This window comes from Aspergillus pseudonomiae (assembly GCF_009193645.1).
Source record: "Aspergillus pseudonomiae strain CBS 119388 unplaced genomic scaffold BDV37scaffold_4, whole genome shotgun sequence".
Classification (NCBI taxonomy): Eukaryota; Fungi; Ascomycota; class Eurotiomycetes; order Eurotiales; family Aspergillaceae; genus Aspergillus; species Aspergillus pseudonomiae.
This window is the reverse complement of record NW_022475996.1, coordinates 16,218-38,392: the sequence shown is the minus strand read 5'-3', so window position 1 is coordinate 38,392 and position 22,175 is coordinate 16,218. Positions and strand designations below refer to the sequence as shown.

The 22,175-nt window shown below is 48.0% G+C and overlaps 8 protein-coding genes across 8 annotated transcripts; 6 read left to right on the top strand and 2 right to left on the bottom strand.

Moving 5' to 3' along the window:
- Positions 1-221: 221 nt before the first annotated feature.
- Positions 222-1,273, top strand: BDV37DRAFT_278369 (uncharacterized protein; the record flags this gene model as incomplete). The annotated part of the gene is made up of 3 exons (XM_032086033.1): positions 222-645; positions 707-996; positions 1,118-1,273. The coding sequence occupies 3 exons, from the start codon at positions 222-224 to the stop codon at positions 1,271-1,273; spliced, it is 870 nt and encodes a 289-aa protein (XP_031946169.1).
- A 501-nt stretch (positions 1,274-1,774) lies between these two features.
- Positions 1,775-3,015, top strand: BDV37DRAFT_294451 (SDR family NAD(P)-dependent oxidoreductase). The gene has a single exon (XM_032089631.1). It carries the CDS (start codon positions 2,099-2,101, stop codon positions 2,918-2,920), a length of 822 nt encoding a protein of 273 aa, XP_031946168.1. The 5' UTR covers positions 1,775-2,098; the 3' UTR covers positions 2,921-3,015.
- A 1,032-nt stretch (positions 3,016-4,047) lies between these two features.
- On the top strand, positions 4,048-5,132 carry BDV37DRAFT_278367 (serine hydrolase domain-containing protein; the record flags this gene model as incomplete). The annotated part of the gene is made up of 5 exons (XM_032086032.1): positions 4,048-4,097; positions 4,158-4,263; positions 4,311-4,394; positions 4,455-4,955; positions 5,010-5,132. 5 exons carry the CDS (start codon positions 4,048-4,050, stop codon positions 5,130-5,132), a joined length of 864 nt encoding a protein of 287 aa, XP_031946167.1.
- A 1,785-nt stretch (positions 5,133-6,917) lies between these two features.
- Positions 6,918-9,023, top strand: BDV37DRAFT_294447 (HET domain-containing protein). The gene is made up of 2 exons (XM_032089630.1): positions 6,918-7,289; positions 7,351-9,023. The coding sequence occupies exons 1-2, from the start codon at positions 6,959-6,961 to the stop codon at positions 9,003-9,005; spliced, it is 1,986 nt and encodes a 661-aa protein (XP_031946166.1). The 5' UTR covers positions 6,918-6,958; the 3' UTR covers positions 9,006-9,023.
- Positions 9,024-11,455: 2,432 nt separating this feature from the next.
- Positions 11,456-13,022, bottom strand: BDV37DRAFT_294444 (uncharacterized protein; the record flags this gene model as incomplete). Its single annotated transcript, XM_032089629.1, has 4 exons — positions 11,456-11,768; positions 11,829-12,166; positions 12,233-12,801; positions 12,857-13,022. The coding sequence occupies 4 exons, from the start codon at positions 13,020-13,022 to the stop codon at positions 11,456-11,458; spliced, it is 1,386 nt and encodes a 461-aa protein (XP_031946165.1).
- A 1,535-nt stretch (positions 13,023-14,557) lies between these two features.
- On the top strand, positions 14,558-15,931 carry BDV37DRAFT_294442 (uncharacterized protein; the record flags this gene model as incomplete). Its single annotated transcript, XM_032089628.1, has 1 exon — positions 14,558-15,931. The coding sequence occupies one exon, from the start codon at positions 14,558-14,560 to the stop codon at positions 15,845-15,847; it is 1,290 nt and encodes a 429-aa protein (XP_031946164.1). The 3' UTR covers positions 15,848-15,931.
- Positions 15,932-17,582: 1,651 nt separating this feature from the next.
- Positions 17,583-19,056, top strand: BDV37DRAFT_268062 (major facilitator superfamily domain-containing protein; the record flags this gene model as incomplete). Its single annotated transcript, XM_032084114.1, has 4 exons — positions 17,583-17,796; positions 17,828-17,907; positions 17,973-18,749; positions 18,820-19,056. The coding sequence occupies 4 exons, from the start codon at positions 17,583-17,585 to the stop codon at positions 19,054-19,056; spliced, it is 1,308 nt and encodes a 435-aa protein (XP_031946163.1).
- A 975-nt stretch (positions 19,057-20,031) lies between these two features.
- Positions 20,032-21,622, bottom strand: BDV37DRAFT_278362 (cytochrome P450; the record flags this gene model as incomplete). Its single annotated transcript, XM_032086031.1, has 5 exons — positions 20,032-20,318; positions 20,366-20,499; positions 20,553-21,162; positions 21,218-21,469; positions 21,526-21,622. The coding sequence occupies 5 exons, from the start codon at positions 21,620-21,622 to the stop codon at positions 20,032-20,034; spliced, it is 1,380 nt and encodes a 459-aa protein (XP_031946162.1).
- Between the last annotated feature and the right edge of the window lie 553 nt (positions 21,623-22,175).

Here is a 22,175-nt window from a genome sequence, read left to right as displayed (position 1 = left end):
GTCTCTGGGCAAACATGGCATCCCCGCAAGTGGAGTCTGGTCTGGTCTGATCTTCACACCACTTGCACTATTTTTGAAGCACCACCGATGTGGGGTTATGACGAAAAGTACGAGGAGTCGTGTTGAGAATTTACGTATCACATAAGACGGGATAGGACCGCGCTTTCCAAAGAAGCGTTTAATCTCATTGTTCTTCGCAGAGCTACTTGACGACAGGCATCATGCATTCGAATGAGCCCAAACAAGCCATCCTTGACCGTGCCAGATCGCGAACGGTGATCATCACAGGAGCCGGGGGAGGTATCGGTGCGGCAACGGCCAAGGAGTTTAACAACCACGGTGCCAAAGTGGTCCTTGCAGATATACCAGCCCTCGAGAGCAATGCCCAAGACCTGATTGTTTCGTTTCCATATCCTGATAATGCTGTATTTATTGCAGTCGATATACGGGACTGGCAGCAAATGCAACGTCTGTTCAAGCAAACAATTCAGACATTCGGTAGTCTAGACACCGTTGTGGCCAATGCCGGCGTGATGGAATCAGAACATGTTTTAGATGTGGGGGACGTGGATCGCGAGGGAAACCTGCGCGAGTCACAAGAAGCATCGAGGGTCATCGATATTAATATCAAGGGAACTTTAAATAGTACGGACCACACACTTGATAATGTTACGGCCACTGATAGAGTTCATTGCCGGACTTCTAGCATTGCGGCTTGCCATGCACCATATGCGATTACCATCGAACCTGCAGAAGGGCCAACCGTCGATTGTTCTAGTGGCATCTACATCGGGATACTTTGGAGGGACCGGGGTCGCAGCGTACATCGCTTCCAAGCACGCTGTGGTTGGACTATTGAGAGCATCCCAACTAGCTGCAAAACGGTATAACATTTCCATCACCGCCGTCGCCCCCTTCTTCACACCAACAGCGATAACCTCCGGCCTAACCGAGCGCTGGAAGGCGGCTGGATTAGAAGCAAACACCCCAGAGATGGTGGGGAAGGTCATATTTCAGTCAGCTTTAGATAACAACAACAGTGGCAGTTGCTTATTGGGACGTATTACCCCAGCCACATTTCATTGGAATAATGCCAGACTAGACTAACTGTGAGCAGATTGCTGGAAGGTTTCTGCGCGAGCTAGAGCTGACCAGGGGCGATTTGATCCCAGAGTGGCTAGGAGCGGATGTGAAGGAGTTCATGGACAGAGCTTTTAATGTAATTCAGGATACAGGCGGCTATGAACTGCCAAAGATCAGGGCCAAAGCGTGAAAGGTGTACGAAAATGAGATATCCGTCGTTTGGACCCTTGATGCGCCACTAGTCTCCTCCCTCAGGCTCTGGATGATAAACTAGCTAGCACCATGATGGCAGCTTCGAATCATTGAGAACCTGACAATGTGTGAGATACAGACCATAGACGACTTTCTGCGAGATCTATTAAAGTCACGATGTGTATCCAATAAGCCGAACAATATTTCTCGTCCCCGGTATAAATGGCACACCCATGGTTGCAAACTAGTAGATTAGATTCGATCTGTATCTTTCCCATTTTGCCTGCATTGATCTACCTATCTGTATTGCCTCTATTATTTTATCAAACGGAGGCAATTTAAGGGCAAGCATCCTAAGCAGCCATGGTGATGTAAGTATCCAAGAGCCCGGGGAAGCTCCGAAACCCAGAGACGTGTCAATCCTGGCATAATACCTTCCACGACGACAGGAGGGAAGGCATTGGAGAAAGTATATCCCATGTTTCAGCTAATATCCGAGGTTATTAGCTGCATTCTCTTGCCTACAGAGGCTCGGACCTTTGCGGGGACAATTGAAACAACTCCGGTCGATGTTCAAGAAAGAATGCAAAGCAACCCCGCAGTGCTACGGACACTTGCCCGAGAGTGACGCCAGACCATTCCCTCTGATACGTATATCACTTATAATTATAAATTAATCCTGACTGCTGAACACCACCATTTGAAGGAACACCGCATTTATCTGGACCCTGCTGATCTTGTCCTGTCACAGCAAGAAAACCCCTGCACTATCCAGGAATTGTACAACTTTCAGCAGGAAGCCCAGCCTCGTCAATCTTACAATATGGCCACATTTCCAAAATACCCAGACCTCCATGGTAAAGTTGCCCTGATCATGGGAGCCGGCCAAACACATGTACCGGGCTCGGAAGCATGGGGCAATGGGGCAGCAATCGCTCGATGCCTGGCCCTAAACGGCGTCCGGGTTTTCGGCTGCGATGTGAATCTCCAGGCGGCAGAGCGCACTGCTTCACGAATCCAAGCCGAAGGCGGGAAATGTGATATTGCCCAAGCCGATGTGGCATCTGAAAAGGACGTGAGGAGAGTGGTGGACACCGTGATGGCGAAGCATGGCCGAATCGATATCTTGATCAACAACGTGGGCGCCACAGTAGCCGGTGACCCGGCCAGCATGTCCCCTGATGTCTGGGACAAACAAATTGACCTCAACCTGAAGACTGTCTACCTAGCGTGCCATGTGGTGCTCCCAATAATGGAAAAGCAAGGATCGGGTTGCGTGGTCAACAACGCCTCCATTGCGGGCTTGAGATATATTGGGAAGCCACAGGTCGCATATTCTGCCGCAAAGGCTGCGGTGATCCAGTTTACGAAGGTCACAGCGGTCATGTATGCACCAAAAGGTGTTCGATTGAACTCGGTAGTACCGGGTTTCATCCACACGCCTTTGGTGGATAATTTCAAATTCAGCGGGCAGCAAGAGGTTTATGACAAGATCACCCGGCAGCCCGTCCCTATCGGGCGCATGGGAGATGCATTCGATATCGCCAACTCTACAGTCTTTCTGGCTAGCGACGCGGCCAAATACATCACTGGACAAATATTAGTTGTGGATGGTGGATTTACAAGCTCCGCTGCGTCGCTATAATGCATACCAACGTTTGCTGTCCTTCATTGCCGTGCCGTGTTAGGTGTAGGGAAAAACCACAAAGCAGAAGCGAAGGCCTTCCGCTGAAAGTGACAGATGGTAATAAATGAACAAAGGCAGAGGGCGCGAGGGGGGGAGAGATCAATGTGAACGAAATAGCACTCTGCAAAACAGCTTCACCCAAAACCCAGCATAAAATCTCCTGCCAAATTAATAATTAACCCCACTTGCCACAGGCATATGTGGCAAATGCCCACCCTAGAGCTATAATACAGCGTTTTATGGTGATCACTATCACTGATATCATTTTACCTAACGTGATGCCCTATTTTTGACACCAGCCGAGCCCTAGTAAACCCATGTCCATCGTCCGGTCCAGAGAATTATTGCAATGGATGTATAGCCTATACACCTGATTGAAATAGCCGAATCCCGCAGTTTGAATATGTGGAGAAGCGTTTCGGCAGTTGGGCTGTGCGCATTGACCGGCACTAGCTGTAACTATCAATGGGTCTAAAGTAGATATAGAACGGTAGCGCGGGACGACCTCCAACCACTTCATGTAGTTGAAGTGGGCCTGGAGCGAAGGATTCTCGCTACCATGTTTGAGCATTATTCAGTATGAGTGCTGGTAGTAGCCATGTGGACCGTTAATTGCGCACGCATCATAAACTGCCGGCCCCGCCCTCCTCTGCAGAGTTCAGAATTATAAGATAGATCTGCAGTTACCGCTGGATAGGTCAGACTCTGCCATCATGCCGTCGTTCGAAGAGACCGTTAATTTGCTCCGCCATCCATCTGGGGAGGACAAGCAGCCCCTCCCACGGGTTACACTGGGTGCCATCAACAGAGATGGTATGAAGCTTGCAGAATCAGCATTCCACATTTGCTAATCATCATAATCCCTGAGAAAGGCTCCTTTCACTACGCCAAGGCGTTTGGGGACGACTCTACCGATATACCAGACACTGATGCCGTACATTGGATCGCGTCTTGCACGAAGTTTCTGACCACCGTTGCTGTGATGCAATGTGTAGAAAGAGGGCAGCTAGACCTAGATGCTGACATAGCTAAAGTGTTGCCGGAGTGGGCAGATACCCAGATATTGACGGGCTTTAATGAGAAGGATGAACCCATCTTTCGCCCAGCCACCAAGGCTATCACCCTTCGGCAAGTCGTTCGCATAATGCTTTAGCGCCGAATTATAGATTTCTGTGCATATACTAATGGCTCCCAGGCACATGTTGACTCACTCTAGTGGCATGGCATATGTGTTCATGCACCCACTCCTGGCTCGCTACCAACAGCTGCAGGGCGAACGGCCACTTATCCAGCAAACTGTGGTCGGTAAGCCGGTCACATTCTAAGCGCCACAGCTAATCTCATGTAGAAAGAGTCCTATCACCCTTTCCTGTTGTTCGAACCTGGCGAGCGCTGGCTATACTCGCCAAGCATCGACTGGGCAGGGGTCGCGGTAAGCTCTGATTCTTCTGACTTATTAGGGGGTTTGTGACTGACAACATGAGATCCAAAGGTCGAGCGGGTCACTTCCATGAAGCTTGGGGATTACATGAAGCACCATATATTTGACATCGTTTCCGCCAAAGACGTTACCTTTCATCTTGACCAACGAGAGGACCTTCGCGCGCGGAAGGCAAAGAACTGGGAAAGAGTAGGCCAGAGGCTAGAAGAGGAAAGGAATCCTGTATGGCCGGACCCAATTGCAGAGGACCAAGGTGGTGGTGGTCTCTACGCAACAGTCAACGAGATGCTCAAGGTCTACCACGGCATTCTCACCGGAAAGCTGCTCCGGCCTGAAACTATCAAGCTCATGTTCCAGCCCCATTTGGGAAGTAACAGTGGCCTTGACAAACCAGATGAGTATCCATTGCCGGTGCAAAATGCAATCTGGAATGCTGTGCCGCATGACGTGCCTGTCAGCTTTGGGCTGGGTGGTCTTGTTAACACCGCTGCGATTCCTGAGCAACGGGGGGTGCATTCGCTCACCTGGTCCGGTATACCGAATTGCTATTGGGTGAGTCATTCCATTCCAGAATGAAGATTTTAGCTCACTCTTTGATTACTTTAGTGGATCGACATTAATACTGGCGTCGCTGGTATATATCTCTCTCAGCTTGTACCGATGGGGGATCAGAAGTCTGTGGAGCTGCTTACAGAGTTCGAAAAGTTTGTGTACTCGTCGTTGAACTAAGTTCAGTTCACAGGTGTACAAGCCCACTCGCACTCGTAATAATCTAAATATACCTTCTTATATTTCTATGAGACCCCAGGTTTAACATAATGATAATCTTCATACAGCGAGAATCTTCAAAGGATTCCGCCATGTTCACCTCCTGGCATCAGGAACTGAGTTTGTGGATATTTATGCTAACTACGATCAAGTAGCCTCCGTAATAGTCAGTCCCCACGTTCTTATGAACACCTATAAGTAGAGACCTCAACGGCACCACACGCAACAGGATTATCCTCCGGGTTTCCCATGTTGCCCCAATTTGCAAAAAGCAATTTCCTTTTACCCTGCAAGGTGACTACCCACCCCCATCTCATACCCCCCGAATAGGCCGGCCACTTGCCCACGTCCACTGTTTTTATCATGCCTGGGTGAGCTGAATCCTCATTCACAAAGACTACCTCATGGCTGAGGGCGCTGATCAGTCCGATCGGGGTGTGACATACATGTCACATACGGTGTGTTGTGGGGCGTGATCGGGTTCGTATCGTTGAAGACAAGTGGAACTCCCTGGGCCCAGTTCCAAGGGGGATGAGGCAACCTTGTAATACACATCACAGTTACCCTCGCCGCAATACTCGTATACCATGATGTATGAATCAGTTGATTCGACGTGGGCGACTGTTGTCATGCAGTTCAGCGAGCTAGCATCATGCTGATCCTATACCAGTATTTCGGACAACCCAGTACATACGACCACAGGGTGTGGAGAACAGCGCTTCCCGTCCGCTTGGCTATACTTAAGTCATATTGGAACCGTATAGTCAATTTGTTTAAAGCCCTAGACTTCTATTTTTTTCTGGAAGAGGACTAGAATCAAGAATAGAAGAACTGAGACCAGTTAACCATATCCCCAAAAGTTCTCTTCCAGCACGTTGTTGTGCCATTGATCCACAAGTCTTCAAATTGTAACTAGTCGGAGGGTACCCCATAGGAGTGAGAAAAGCAGCCATAGTGACGAGGAATTAGTCCGGATTAAATAACGACATGGTAAGATTTCTAACTATACTCCACAGATATTCGAGGCGAGGAAGTCAAAGACGCATTAAAACGCAATTAAAATGGCCAAGGAAAATCCCGTTAGTGGCAGAAAGATGACCTAATGCCATCTAGGTGATGATTCCAGTTTTCGACACGACCACACCAGAGCATTTCTCCATTGCTCTCCTGGGCTGGTAACCAACCAGGTCGTCGATGTGTTCCGGCTGATCGAGAACATCCGGACGATTCGTATACATAGTCCTCCCAACAACAGCACCTCAGAACTGATCAGATTTATTTGTCGGCTCCCTTCAGCGAGTCTGAAGTTACTCAAATCGAATAGACATATAGTAATCCTACGGTGTAAATTTTGATCTCCTGCGAGGAAAGCCACATTCACCTATGCTATGTGATTAGCGCTCTAGATCTCCTCATTGAAGCTGGACTATCTCGAATGGAATGTCACCATGGAAATTAGATGGCGACATCCGCTAACATGGATGCCAAGATGGCATGTCGTTCACTTATTGGACAATTGTGGAACCCATTCGCGGAACATGCAGGCAAGGCTAAGCATCCTTACTTGGTAATAGTGTGGCTTAGACTAGTTACTAGGTAGGCGCCTAAAAGTTTTAGGGCATGGGTCGAAAGTAATGATCTGGAAATAAATACTTATCACCACACATCTTCCATCAGTTATCACGGTCGGGCTTTGCTACTATTGATTCCTTTCTAAGCAATTTTCTACGGTCATCTTTTAAAACAGCAAGGACAGTCCCGGCTTGTCTACAGTCAACCGCGCCTAGATGATGCTGTGCACAGCTTGTTGCCAAATATTTGTCGGTTCTTTGGACCAGAGAACTCATACACACCATCTTCATGTCCATGATCTTGAACAAGCAGCTATTCACAAATGCCACATATGTCGGGTCTTGTGGAATGCAGTTTCTGACCATCCACGGCAGTCTAAACAGCCTAAAGAGTATGAAAAGCCATTCCCTAATCCAGTTTCACGATATTATATTCGCTGCAAATCTGCCGCCAGAAAATCTATCTTGGAGCTTGGCTTTACTGTGAACAAGAACGGCATTGACACTTGGGGGAGGTCTATTACTTTCTGCTTGCAAAACATGAATGGTAAGATAGAACCAATTACATGCTGTCGCTATCAATAACCAAAATGCTTACTCCAATTTAGTTGCTGGCAGCCATATTGATAACAACGTAACTTATAGTCCCAATACGTGGGCACCTAGCATGTCAGGCGCATTGAAATGGTTGTCGAGATGCCAAGCTACCCACACCAGATGCCGGTCATCTTCAGTATCTGGCTACACCCCCACGCGCCTTCTTCAGATAGGGCAACCAAGCTTCGAAAAAATTCGATTATCACTTTGTCCTCAAAGAGAAGGAACTGCAGTTCAATACGCGACGCTCAGCCATTGTTGGGGGACTTCAAAACCCTCTAACTACTCGACATTGAATTCGATATCACTGAAGAATTTGCATGAAGGAGTTCTTATTTCAGAGTTGGACCAGGTGTTCCAAGACGCTGTGTTCACAGCTCGGTCACTGGGCCTTGGTTTTCTCTGGATAGATTCATTGTGCATATTCCAAGACTCTAAGGCTGACTGGCAACGAGAGGCACCACTTATGACCCATGTGTATTCAGGCGCAGTGATAAATATCGCAGCAACTATTGCGGCAGGATGTGATGTGAGCTGCTTCCCAGAAAGGGATCTATCTTTGATTCAGCCGTGCATCATAAAATCCGCCTGGGATGACTGCGAAAATCACCAGTATATTCTCTACCACAATGACTTCAGGGATGCCACGTTTAAGGATCTGCCTTTGATGAAACGAGCATGGGTTGTTCAGGAGCTTTTGCTAGCGCCAAGGATTCTTCATTTAACAGGAAGCCAGCTGTTCTGGGAATGCTATGAATTGAATGCGTGTGAGACTTATCCGGGAGGTTTACCGCCAAACATTCATGAGCAGTGGTTGACAAGAGATATCTTATGGAATTTGCGCTTTAGCTCCAAGAGCGACCTGGAACTTATGGGAAGGAACACGGCAAATGAGGAAATCGACACCATGAGGAAGCTGTGGAAGACAATCGTGGAAATCTACACCACAGCACGATTGACATATGGAACAGACAAACTCATAGCCCTCTCAGGAATTTCGAAGATTATTGGGCGTTACCTTGGCGACGAGTACTGTGCTGGATTATGGAGGACATCCCTTGTCACTGACTTGTTCTGGTTTGGCCCATCAGTCAGAGGAGAAAAATGTTCACGGCCCAACCCCTACCGTGCACCGTCATGGTCTTGGGCTAGTGTGGACGGTCGATCCTCTGTGCCAATTTTCGTCAATGGACAACTCGAAGATATACAGGCATTAACCAATATAATTACCTGTGAAGTCCAGACCGCTACGGGTGACCCCTTTGGAATCGTTACAGGTGGCTTTCTGAGGGTTTCTGGGCCACTCGCAACAATCCAACTTGAGCTCAAACATGACGATGAATGGCATGTTTTCTTTGATGGTGCTTGGTGGAATGATAAAGTACGCCTTTATATCCGCCTCGACTGCACTCCTTCAACATATCACCTTCACTGTCTACCGTTGTTTCTTGATAATCATCAGTTGCCAACGTGGAATATGTCATGTCTTTTGCTTGAACCTACCAGGAAGGCTAGAGGCCAATTCAAACGGGCTGGCATTCTGCACGCCTTCTCTGGAGCAATGGGAATGCAGGTCTGGACAAATTTTGAAGACACAAAGAATGAAAACTGGCTCGAATATGAGAGTAGGTGTGATGGTGGTGGATATGTGATTACTATTTTGTGAATATTATGTATGCGAGAGATGATGATCTCCCCCTGTCCATAGACATTATGGGCTCAATGATCTACAGTACCGAAAATATGACTCATGGCTTTCTAATGGATTGGGGATTACCAGTTGGGATCCTCACTCTTGTACAGGGCAAAATGGGTCCAGCGAGTACGTTGAATGGTAGCACCGCCGCCAGCTTTCAGGACGATGGATTCTCACCTTTTCGTGGAGTCCGGTGTCAGTACTTATCCCCACGCTTTGTCTAATTCGGATACTTCGCGGTATGGAAAATTGAGTTGGCTATCAAGCCCCTAAAATGAGACGGGATGGCTTCACCTGGTCCGCTGGTTTACCCAAAGCTCCCGAGTAAGGTACCATGCAGGCAGGGCCCGCATGAGAGAGGGAGGGTGCTGACTGTAGGGCCCAGAAACCATAACATTGCACGATCTCAAAATGCAGATCTCCATATATAGAGGTATCCTTCGGCATTGGCCTGATCTCTTGTCTCGAGCGAAGCTTCTCGTGGATTTGACGTGGTCTACTGATTCTAGTCCCAAGTCAATATAGAACGGTGAGGGTAATGAAGGCTCTGTGTCTCGTTGTTGGCAGAAGCAAATATTCTTGCTGCCTATTGTACAAAGAGGCGAAGTGCATACGCCCAGGTACTGATTGTTTCACATGGAGGGGTAGCCACCAGCGAATCCCTCCTGTTGTATGTTTTTTTGTTTGGTAGCGATACTACAAAGATAACTAGTTATCTTCGGGGTTTACCATGGGCTTTCCGAATATCCGATAACCCCCGACGATGTCTGCTACTTTCCCCGATTTTAAGACCAGCGATTGAGATCCTGCATTATGCAAGGTATCATCTTGATGGGAAATATTCTATTCTGGTGACAAGAAATGTGTAACGTTTATTAGCAGTCAGTGACCTCAAAGAGCATGTCAGCGTAGCTCACCACGTTGGAGACTGCGCAAAGAGAGAATGAATACAACGGGGCAAGGATTATGAAAAATGATCTCGACTAAGTTGGACTAGATAACAGAAGTTCACCGAAGACCCTGACCATAGGCATAGTATCCAGCGTGCTTCGTATTTTATTAGTAGGTTCAATATTCAGTCTCCCACCAGATTGAACGCAACAGACGACGGTTCATTACAGAGAAACATGACAACTGTATGGAGGAAGACTACGGACTGGCTACCTATTCGAATGATTGACAATATGGAACTAGATCTTGATTAAACCGGTCCTCTCTATCCGAAAGATGGAAAAGTGTAACCTTGCTATCCAATACGGAAGTGGAGTATTGCAACCACTGACGTCGTCTTTAAGCCTTGTGGGATAAAGCCAACTAACAGGTAATAGAATCGTTCTGCAATGCGCAACATACGTCTTCATTCTCCGTCCCAAATCTGAACAGTCGGTCTGCAAACACATAGAAATGAGACAGTCATTGCCACAGAGTGCGAGGGTATACAACTGGGTCTTCCTGTGGATCTACGACTTCGTTGTTCATTATCTGGTAACGCGATTCGCTTGGCGCTGCCCGACTGATTCTGTCTTAATCCCTTTTGTCCGGGCGAATGCTGGTCCCCATCATATGGATGTGGGTGTAGGCACCGGATACTTTCTGGCGGCAATGAAAGAAAGTCCCGGAGAAGATCCTGCCTCCCTGGCCCACCATTCAGGAAAGCCACAACCTTTGTAAACCTCAAGTCGCTGCTTAAGGAGCACGGGGTACTCTTTGGCACCACGGTTCTAGGAAAGAACATTCAATAAAATTGGTTTGCGTCGCTGTTACTTTCAATTTACAATTTCTTCGGAGTATTTGACAATCAAGGCGACGAAGCGAAGGATTTCACCAAGCTTCTCTCGCGAGAGTTTGAGCATGTGGAAAGTGCGATAGTAGGGTGTGTCTTAATCTTCAAAGCAACGGCCCCACGGAAGACCTAATACTGTTGATCATGTTATTATATCACGAGCCTTCATCCTCTCGGTGAGCTAAGTCTATGAACAGCCGAGCGTGCAAAACATGAGATTAGGAGATCACTCGAAACAATAATATCCGACCAGTCCCGGAATAGTTAAAGCAAAGTAGTGACTTTAATACAAAACATACCTTCGAGAGTTCAGTGGATTAAGATAGTACGGAACTGATGGCCCGCACCTTTGCCGTTATCACTAACAAACAGACCTGGACGGAGACACAACATAGAAGAGATGTACAAATATTTGCTTGTATGTTTGACACTTGTGCATAGAAAATCGGTGGAGCGTTGACCCCGTAAGAGCTTTCCTCGTTATGATTGCCAGCCTCCTAATACAGGGTTGAGAATTCTTCCACACGCAGCATACTAAATTCCAGTTACCTCAATTACACGACCAACATGCCGATGAACCCACAGCTAGTAGATCAACTATCTATCAATACGATACCCCCATTGTGCACAACCATAATCAGGACCAATCACCTTCATCAACCACCGGCTCATGTCTGTCTGAAGCGTCCATGAGCTCCTTCACAGTCCACGGCTTGTAGGTGTAGCCCGGAGGTACGTTGGTGTTCTGGAAGGGAGCCCGGGTCAAAAGATGATTCGCACATTTTCCGTAGTTATCATAGGCGTATTGCTCTGGGTTATGGCGCATAATCCAGTCAGCAGTAGTCTTGCTAAAAGTATCCGGATTCTTCGCTACTGCATCCCAGTCGGTGTTATGGAATTTCTCCCTGTGGTGGAATCCCATTTTCTGGGCGCACGACACGCGTTCGAACCTGTATATTCGCGGTAAGTATAAGACCATATTTCCGTCTTTAACTCGCATTATTGCATACCTCAGGTGGTTATGAACTCGCACAGCCAAGGCGAAATTAGACTTGCCGCCCAATTGCAAGCACGTTGCCAAAGAGTACGCGTCTTCCATGGCCATTGCCGCTCCACTACCAGACGTTGGCAAGAAGGAGTGAGCAGAATCACCAAGCTGAATGACTCGAGCCTTAGGTGAGGCCCATTTCGGTTGAGGATTGCGCCACAACAGCTTCCAGTCCGTACAGCAGTTGTTGGGAGTAGCTTTAATCAGCTCAGTCAAAAAGGGTTCCCATCCTTCAATGTATGTCAAAGCCTTCTCAGTAGACACAGTTTTATCCCAGTCTTCCTCCGCATTGTGATCGTCCTGCGGTTATAGAATGGTCAGCCTACCGGCAGCATATATGCATCTCTGAGATCTAATCCGACATACCCGATGTGTCAACATGTAGCAAATCTGCCTTGACGTCTTTCCCACGGCCACATGTGCCCCAGGGCCCGCATGAATCGAGGCACGATCGACGTAGCCTTCAAACTCTTTAGCAATGATTGGATTGTCGAGTGCTGGTCCAGCGGGAAAGGTCGCTCTGTAACAGGCAAATCCGGAGCTGATGGGAACATCTTTCGTTCCCAAGACCAACGACCATGCCTTGGAGCCGACGCCATCAGCAGCTACGACAACATCTGCCGTAAGCATGCTTCCATCGGCAAGGACCACGCCACCTTCCACATCAGTTTCGAAGTAGTCTTCAACGGTAGTTGAGAAGTCCACTCGAATACCTAGCTCCTGGACATACTCCCATAATGCAGAGTGGAGCTCAGATCGGTTGAAGGCCATTGACAGGTCCTTTCCGTCACCTAGTGGCCAAACTCCCACCCATGTCCCGTCGAACTTCTTGACGTTTCGCTGGGACTTGTACGAGATCGCCTGCAATCGCTCATAGAACCCTGGCCAGTTCTTGATACTGTGAAGGGCGTTGCATTCTATCAATAGAAGATCGCCTGTATTCATTGTTGCATTAGTATTTGGTGTTGTGAGGGTCAGGTCAGTACTCACCGTAACCATCAAAGTTCGGGCGCTTCTCTATGATGCGGACATCATGGCCTTTACGATACGCCTCGATCGCAAACGTGAGGCCACCAATGCCCCCTCCAGCAATGAGGATGGACAACCCGCTAGAGGGGTATTGCTCCCGAATGGTAAATGCCACTGAGCTTTCCATTGCCGTTTAACAAACTGGCTGCGGTAGTTCAATCTAGAGAATTGATATTCTAAGTTGTTCGATGGCACGGATGATCAGAACAGGGCTTTACAGCCTTTATATATTCCGTAGGAGGCATAATCTCCACCGTAGTCCGCTCATTGCTCGGAACTTGCTTCGTTCCGGAACGATAAACCAAGCCTGATGAGATTACATCACTCGTAGCATTATAACTCCTAATCAGGTATTTGATACTATAGAGGTATACTGAGTGCGGATGTGATCTTCATGTGTGGGCCTTTGCGACTAGTGTGGCTGAGCTTTGATATGTAATTTATATCACGTTATCCAAAAATCAACAGATCCAGAGTTCCAGGCCTAAGAGGACAAGGTGACGATTGCCTTAGTCTATTTTATGTCGTATACAGCAGACAAACTATTCTTACCAAAGGCTATCTTCAAGTTGAAGCATCCTAAGGTTGAGAAGATTCAAGACGAACCTAGTATGTTATGGACTCCAAATGTTGGCTAACAGTGAATATATTGAACACTTTTAGGTTCTTTAATATCATTCTATCAATTTTTATCATAGAGAAGGCTACTATAGTCGATGGAGTAGACATAGTACGTACCTACCGCTCGATGGAGTTCGGAACTTCCTCACTTCCGCTGAGTCAGCGACATTGTCTTGGTCTTGAAACCATCCATCAATTCATGCGACTGCTTGTTCAAAACTGTGCAGTTTGTGGAGTATAAATCGTCTCATACCCGTCAGATGATAGCATTCAAGAGCGGGACATGACCTGTGACATTGTATGCGACCTCCCTCAGAAACAGTTCTTGGGCCCATTAGGGTTTGACCTGCACCTAACCTCCTGTTGCAAAATATATAAATCTGAGCTTCCCTTCCATGACCCTGAGGTAAACTTGAGCTTTCTTGGGACTATGTCTGCTTTTTATTGGTATTTCTTTTTTTCTTTCTTTTCCTTTGCATTTTTCTCTCGTTACCACCACGAAATCCTAGTTGAATAGTTGCTGGGTACGGGGTAGAAAGACCGTTTGCATTAGTCTCCCTACCATTCTCCATCGGCCATAGTTCGTTGTATTATGTTACACTTGACAGCATCAGGTTATCGTGACTGACTGGCAAGCGTCCAGAATAGCTCCTTCATATATATTGGAAAAAAGATACAACCTGTAGTGAAGAGGGACTATGGGGCAAGTCTCCAGGCGAGTCTCAGCGCTCCTCAGCGACCGCCACTATTTTCCCACCTGTGAGGATCTTCGGATTAGGGCCCCCCTCCAGGGCAGCAAACATGCTAACGTGGAATGGAGACATAAAGGGATCAGTGGATCACACAACCACCATTTCCTACTAGGAAACCTACCTCGGTTCCGTAGATCTCCTAATCTATTCAACCCATTTACAATTCCTGAGTGCATGTGTATCACTAGGCCGTCACGTGTCGACCCCGCTACCACAGTCTAGGTCTGCTCCTCCCAAGTTCCTGCCCACAATCATCCTCTTCTTGCTGAATAACCATATAAGTGTTAATATGTCGTTTCCCATCGATGCTGGAGGCACCAACCCTTTCAGCATAAGCGCAGACAGAACCCCTTTAGTCCTGGATGAGTCGACACGCAACCTCTACAACCGCGCCATATCCAACCCTTCCTCATTAACGGATCAAAAACGCCGATTCATCACCCACCGCTGCCCACCTGACGAGGAAGACACCCTCTGCCAAAATGCCTGCGGCTTGTCCATGGGCGAGCTAGTTACCAAAGCCATCAATAGCAGCAACAACAGTGGTAATGACAGTGATGGCTTCTCCCTTAGAAGCCTCGCCCTGAGTTATAAAGAAGCCAGTCTCTTAACGGCCGGCGTAGTCAAGGGACGATCGGGCCATATCCTGTCCGAGGTGGCGCGCCTTTCTCCTGAAGATCGGGACCTTAAGGCTCGAGCTATGGAAGCGGCGACGACGGACGATATTCGGGCTGCTAGAGAGGTGGCGCAGAGGGTTCAGAAGCGATGGCTAGAGGTGGAGCTGGCGGCAGCCAAGGCGCTCAACGATGATGACACTAGGAATATTCGGTTTGCAATGAAGGTTCCTTGGCAGGAGCATGTACTGCAATCCGGTTTAACCCCAGCGCGTGATTCTGGTTCTGGTTCTGACTCTGGTCCTGGTGGTCAGGGCCCTGGTGAAGCAGGTGGTCGCTTTGGTCTCGTGGTATTCTTCCCGAAAGAAGAAGAGGAAGGAGGCCGCCTCCCAGAATATAAATCCTTGATCGGAACTGCTGTTTACCATGGACTACACTATTCACCAAGTCTGATTAAAGACGAGACGAGAGACCGATTCACATTGCACTGGGTGGCTGTTCCAGGTAGTAATAACGGCATGGACCCGAGTGCCTTACGGAGCAGTTTCAGCACAATGCTCTCAAATGGCCAGATTCCTGCTGGCTTTCGAAGTGATGTTTTTCTCTATGTGGATGACGAGTCGTTCCGCTCGCGTGAAACAACACGGCCGTATCTCTGGTTAGCTGAGCCTGAACCCCAGTCCGAGTCAAAGACAGAGCCAGAGCCAGAGCCAGGAATTAAGACTGGAACCGGGACCGGAGCTGCAACTGGAGCACAGCCCGAGGCTTTGCAACCCCTAAAAGTCGACATCCAGCATATCGCCCCGACATTGTTTGCGCGGTTGGTTCAGCGTGATCTCCAGGGCGAGGCAAGATGGAAGCCCTATCGGCATACCTCGGAGCTGACCAGGTTGCATGCGGCCGCCAATTCGAAATATAGAGAGGAAAAAGATGGGATTTGGCCGCCACCTGCTCGATTGCAGTAGTTGAAGCTACGCGAAACTAGCTCATATTACGTTTGACAGCGTCAGGCTATCGTCACTGGCTAGCAAGCATCCAGAATAGCTCCGTCATGGGGGGTTGAAAAGCAGAGTAGTGGATCTTCGTAGGCCCTCGTCGGCAATTGTCCTTCCATTCTAGCCGCGGATTAGCTTATGATTTCTGCAAAACGCGAAGACCTTTCGCTTTCCGGGGTTGAAATGCGGAGAGGAACCGGCGGTCCAGATTGCACCCGATGCTCTCCACATCCCGAACTAGACGCATCCTTTAGTTTACCTACTAGTAATTGTGGAGCCACATGGGGAAGACGTGCCTGTAGCAAACATCATTGTGCTAGGTACAGGCAATTGTAGTGATTCTACTTATCAACTGGGAGGGGGGGGAGACACACCTGCATGTTCGTCTGGATAATGAATGGTTTTTGTGTATTCGCTATGTATGCTGATGTAGTACGCGTTCGGCGTTCAACCAAGAACTAATAAATCAGCTGTGCCGCAGTTGATGAGCTGAGCGGACCTAAAGGCAATGCCTATGTGATGTTGATCTGTGCTGACTCGAACAGCTGGAACCAAAGCAGGAGGTTCGGCATGTGGGCACTATACCCGTGATTTGCTCGCCACCAAGTGAGGCAGGGCCTAGATTCGCATGAAAGACTTAAGTTGTATGTGGTGAAATTTTTGAAGACGCAGCATCCACACTAGGCGGCTGTATGATCCATACACACCCGGGTACATGCATCCACTTCGGGCTTCAGCAAGTGTGGATATATTCATCTCTTTGGCCGACCTTTGGAACGGAGACAAGTCTCAATGCATTCACTTCGGGCGATGTGTATGTATGTCTCAACGTCATCATCTCCCGAATGTTAAATCAAGTGAGGAAATATGCCGACAATCTACATCGGCATATTTATATGGTACAAGGACATCGTCGGGTTTGGGGATTGATTGTGGAGCCGAGTCCTCAAGGAAAGCCGAAATGTATACCCTATTCGTTCCCCGCAGATACTAGGCTAAGGGTCATTGCACATTATGTATCCTCCCGAACGAGTGCCCTTGTGAAATCTGGGGTAGCGGTGCCCCACTCGCGATCAACGACTGGAGACCTTATATTAGCTTGTTGCGTCCTCATATAAACCAGCGGGTAGTCCTTACTTCACAAGACTCGGTGTCATTGATATCGATATTCAAATACTCGTGTTACGCGTCATGAGTGGATTTCGGCACGCCTTTTCTATGACCCGGAAGGAGGTACAGGATGCGGTACCTCCTGGGACTATCTCTCTATCAAGTGAGTACCTTTGACAGCACAGTATTACAGCTGGCTTCGAAAGTGTGGATTTTGGCTAATAGTAATCGGTTCCCCCCAATCCAGTCTATTCCCAAGAATCTGCGGGTAGAACACATCTCAAAAATAATGGCGAACTAGTTCTGTCTCCTCAACCGTCGGAAGACCCGCTGGATCCGTTGAATTGGCCTACTTGGCGCAAGTTCGCCGTCCTTCTTGTTATGTCACTGTATGCCGCCATTGGAAACTTTACTTCCGGTTCAATTGCCAGTGCGTTTCCCTTATATGCCACGCCGATGGCTTTCAATCCGCCGGTGTCTATTGGGAGGCTGGGCCATCTCGTCGCGGTTCGTGCTCGACATGCATATAATTCTCACTCTTCCTTGCCCTCTCTTTACTTTCGAGCTTTGTCCTTTCGATACGTGCTTGGATGCGATGGCTAAGCTGCATCAGGTTAATGTTCTTATGATGGGTGCTGCGAATATCCTGTGGGTGCCGTTAGCCAATACGTTTGGGCGACGACCCGTCAATCTATTCAACATTCTCCTTCTGCTGCTCTGCTGCGTATGGGCCGCACGCGCTACATCATTTGGAAGTCTTCTTGCTGCACGCTTCTTCATGGGAGTTGGCGTCGCTCCAGCTGACACGAGTAAGCACCTCTCGTCTTCCTCAATATGCAGCTCCAATGCTAAAGGTACTACTAGTTGCACCAAACGTTGTAGGTGAAATCTATTTTGCGCATCAGAGAGGAAAGGCAATGGTAGGACACCTCTCCCATAAGAGAGTCATGGTAGGAATTCCAGAAACTTACTTCCTATTTTTTAGGGGTTTTATACGGTCTTCATCTGCATAGGCCCCGTCCTGGGCGGTATCGCCGGTGGTTACATAGGGGGAAATCTGGGTCTGGCATGGATCCATTGGGTTAATGTGATTCTGTGCGGTATTCTGCTCGTCGCCTGTTTCTTTCTCGTCCCGGAGACGCTTTACGCTCGTGAGACCATAGCTCGACCCATAGACCCTTCGTTAGACGAAGATGGGAAAGGTGAGGACGGAACAAACGCCGTCAAAATTGAAGATATTGCACAGAATCGTCGTGTCTATTTGGAGCTTACATTCATCCGCTCACTCAAGCTTTACACCTACCACGGAAACCTTCTTCAGAACTTCATTGCGCCTTGGTTGACACTGCGTCTTCCCGGGGTATGGCTAGTGATGTTCTGGTATGCAGGACTGGTCGGTGGGATTGTGACAATCTCGACAGTAGGCCCAACGCTCGCTGCCAAGCCGCCATATCTATGGGGCAACAATGCTGGCCTCATCTTGGTTGGCGGTATTGTGGGAGCATTGCTCGGGGCAGTGGTCACGGCGCTCTCCGCAGATCGAATTATTACTACGAAAAAGACATTGCGGGGAGAAGAAAACATGGAGCCTGAATCCCGTTTGCCCGTTGCGCTTCCGGGTCTGATTCTAGCAACAACCGGCTTGTGGACCTTCGGCTTCTGTGCACAGAGTCCTAATCCACATATGTGGATCGGGATGCAGTTTGGCCTAGGAATGCTATCCTTTGGGCTCATGCAGGCACCATCTATTGGTTTCAATTATGTATGATCTCGCATTCCCACACATGATAGAATGATTCTTTTTGGAATCTAACTGATCATCTCTTACTCAGCTTATCGACTCCTATGGCAGCCTTTCGGCGGATTGTTTTGTTGTCGTGACGTGCATGCGAGCGATCATCAGCTTCTGTTGGACATTCTTCGCGAGTCAATGGGTTGACAGTGCTGGTCCCGCCATTCCATTCGGTGTCTTCGGAGGTCTGATGGGGCTCTTCACTTTGTTCACAATCCCACAGTGGCTGTGGGGAAAGAGGACGAGAATTGCAACAGCCAGTTGGATACCAAAGTGAACTTCATCGGAATAGGGACTTTCTCGTGGCTCCCAAGGAGCCTGTCATAAAGTGGTATCGATATGTCAGACCTTAGCTTCTCGAATTACGACCGGTTGTTTTCAGCCATAACTTCGAAATGTCGCTTCTGCACGCGTTATCACATCCAAATTATATATGGAGTCCTCACATCGTAATCTTTATGTTAATTGAATATAGTCTGACGCTGTAGGCTGACATGAACAGAATGCGATCTTATATGGACGAGACCGGGACATCACTTCACACTATCCTTAATTTTCTCATTACATGAAATAATACGTTACAAACTTAACTAATACAGCTGATATAAAAAAGATCGAAATCTCCCTCCTCTATACGCGGGAGACGCACATTTAAAGAGGCAATTGCTAATTGCAATAAGAAAAAATGTAGGTACATTAGGTTAGTAGCGAAAAAAAAGGTGCCATGCAGCCGACTATGGACAATCTGTAAACATACGACGAGAGCAGATCCATTCCGCAAACCTGAAGCTTTCCACCACCTGGGTTAAAGCAATAGTAGTTTCACCTCAAATATACTTCAGTACAGAGTCAGTGTGGGCAGCTATAGAGTATCAAGCTGTCGAATCTCGCAAGTACACGTGGGCAATATCTGCCTTGAAGCTATCTTGTTATACTACCCATTCACGGATGGCCTCAGCCCATACATAATAAGTCCGTTACTGACCAACAAATATCCAGAAAGGTCTTTCATAGCTAATATTGGCATATCGCAGTGCCCTAAATCTACCGAAATAAACCAATGCCGGTGGATTAGGGGCTCCTCACTGAATGATTCATGAAGATCGGATTTCGACCCGACAGCCATCCGCAGCAGAAAGAACAAGGGTGAGGCGTTGTCTTTCACTTCCAACAGGCTCTACTACCTCTCCAACAGGCAGCCCTATGTTGGGAAATGCCTGCAATAACACGATGGCTGTGAATTTGATCTGATTCAGAGCAAAGTCTCTATCAGGCACTGTCTTGGCCCGCCATTGAAGGGAAAATATGCCCATCCAATCTGGCCCAGCTCGCCAGTTTCCCACCGTTCTGGGCGGAAGACGTCCGCATCAGGCCCATAGATGTTTCTCTTTCGCGAATTGACATATTGTGAAAAGGCGACTAGCTCCCCTTTCCTCACGAGAATGGGACTGTGTCCGTTCTCGCCGCCCCCAGTTGGTAAGATGGTTGTTTGTTTAGCTTCGCGATTATTCAAAGGAACGGATGGGTAAAGACGTAACGCTGGGTGTATTTAGCATACGGAGTGATTTTTAGGGCGGCAAACTGACTTTCTCTGATAACACAGTTAAGGTATGGTATGCGCCCCATCTGGTCTCTCGAGGGGTATTGAGACTGTCCCATAATAGAAGATACTTCATCTCGCAAACGATACATTACGTGTTCGTGTCGGATAAGTAGGCGTCTGGGTGCTATTCAGTAAGGGTTTAAACCAAGTTGCAACTTCCAGGTACGTACAGCATCCATGAGAGGCAGCAAGCCGTGGTGTCTCTTCCAGCCCAAAGCACATTAAGTAATTGATCACGGAGGTCTGTTTTGCTTATAGACTCCTGGGCAAGCTGTTTAATAAAACTGCAGGCCTCATCATTTAATGCGTCAGGAAGGTCCAGCTTCAAGCCATCAATATAATGCTCCACAAATCGGTGGACATCAGCACAGGCTCTTCGAAATTTTGGTGGATTGTATAACCAATGGAATGGAGCTAGGCGAAATCGCTTAGCCAGGCCTTCTTGGGCAATGTTAAAACTTTCAGTAAATAGCTTGTTGTCCGAATCTTGGTTAATGTCTGCCTTTAAACTGTACACTGATTTCCCGAATAGAAGTGAAGTTGTTATGTCAAGCGTCAGGTCGAAGAATAGTGGCTGAAGGTCGACCACCGCGTTCAATGGCACTCGGGCTATTAGATTATCAACATGCTCGTGGAGATGCTCCATGCTTCGACTCTTGATTCGAGAGAATTGTCTGCCAAGAAGATCCCTCGAATGCCTCCATGCTGGCCCTTCTTGGGTAAAAATGCCATTACCTAGTAACGGCGCAAAGACTTCCCGCCGTGCACCTAAGCCGTAGTCTAAGTAAAATAAGTATCGTATCCTCAGATTGGCTATCTGGGGTGTCTTATGTACCTTCAGAGTGGGTGGAGAGAATTGCCTCTACATTCTCTGGTCGCAGAATATGAAATGCCCGCGGTCCTAGTAATAAATATTGCGACAAGCTATTTCCGGGCTCGTATTCCTCTGCTACGGAGCACAGAAATGCGAGGAGGTGGCCTTCTGCATTTGACGTCCATAGTTGCTTTATACGATCAAGGCCAAGGGGCCATCTAGTGGGCAGCTCTGGGGGAGGCTCGCAAGCATGCTGGCGCGCGAGAACTGTGTCTTTCTGCTACCAGTTAACGGACTTTGTCCTCGATTCCTCTATGGTTTCAATTAACCTGCCTGAAATTCTCGGTATAATGAGACCAGGAAGCAGTGCAATGCACGGCCAGCAGTCAGTCCAATCAAGAACTTGATGACGGTTGGGAAGTCCATTTTGAAATGGAATGGGAGCATCCCAAGCCTAGCCTCTTGAAGTCATGATGGTGTTGCCGCATTTTAATCATAATTATGTCCCTAAGTGCACAAAGAAGTCTCTGACAGATGCAGATTTATCAGTGTAAGACTTGAGAGTCTCGTGATAAGCCCGGATTTTCCAATTCCTTTCAATAGGAAATTAAGTTCACTATTTTCTTTAACTGGTGGTAGCACATATTTCAATGAGATATAAGCACTAAACAGGCCTGGCTGTACTAAAGGGCCTGTTACAAAGAAGCTACGACAGCCTTGTTAATCCGTAGTGACAGCTGAGTGGCTAGGCCGCCAGATGAGCCATTAAATGATACATCTGTTTTTCCACCATCAGCCAATGCCCCACCAGAGGACAAATGCCAGCCAACCATAAGGTTACTGCGAACACGCTATACGATTGGAGTGTGTGCTCGGCAGGATCAGGGGGCTCGACGCAGGGAATAGCTCCACCCAGATGGTAAAGCTACTACTGCTCTTTCCTCTTCGAAGGATCCTTTCTACGCCTAGTCACCATATG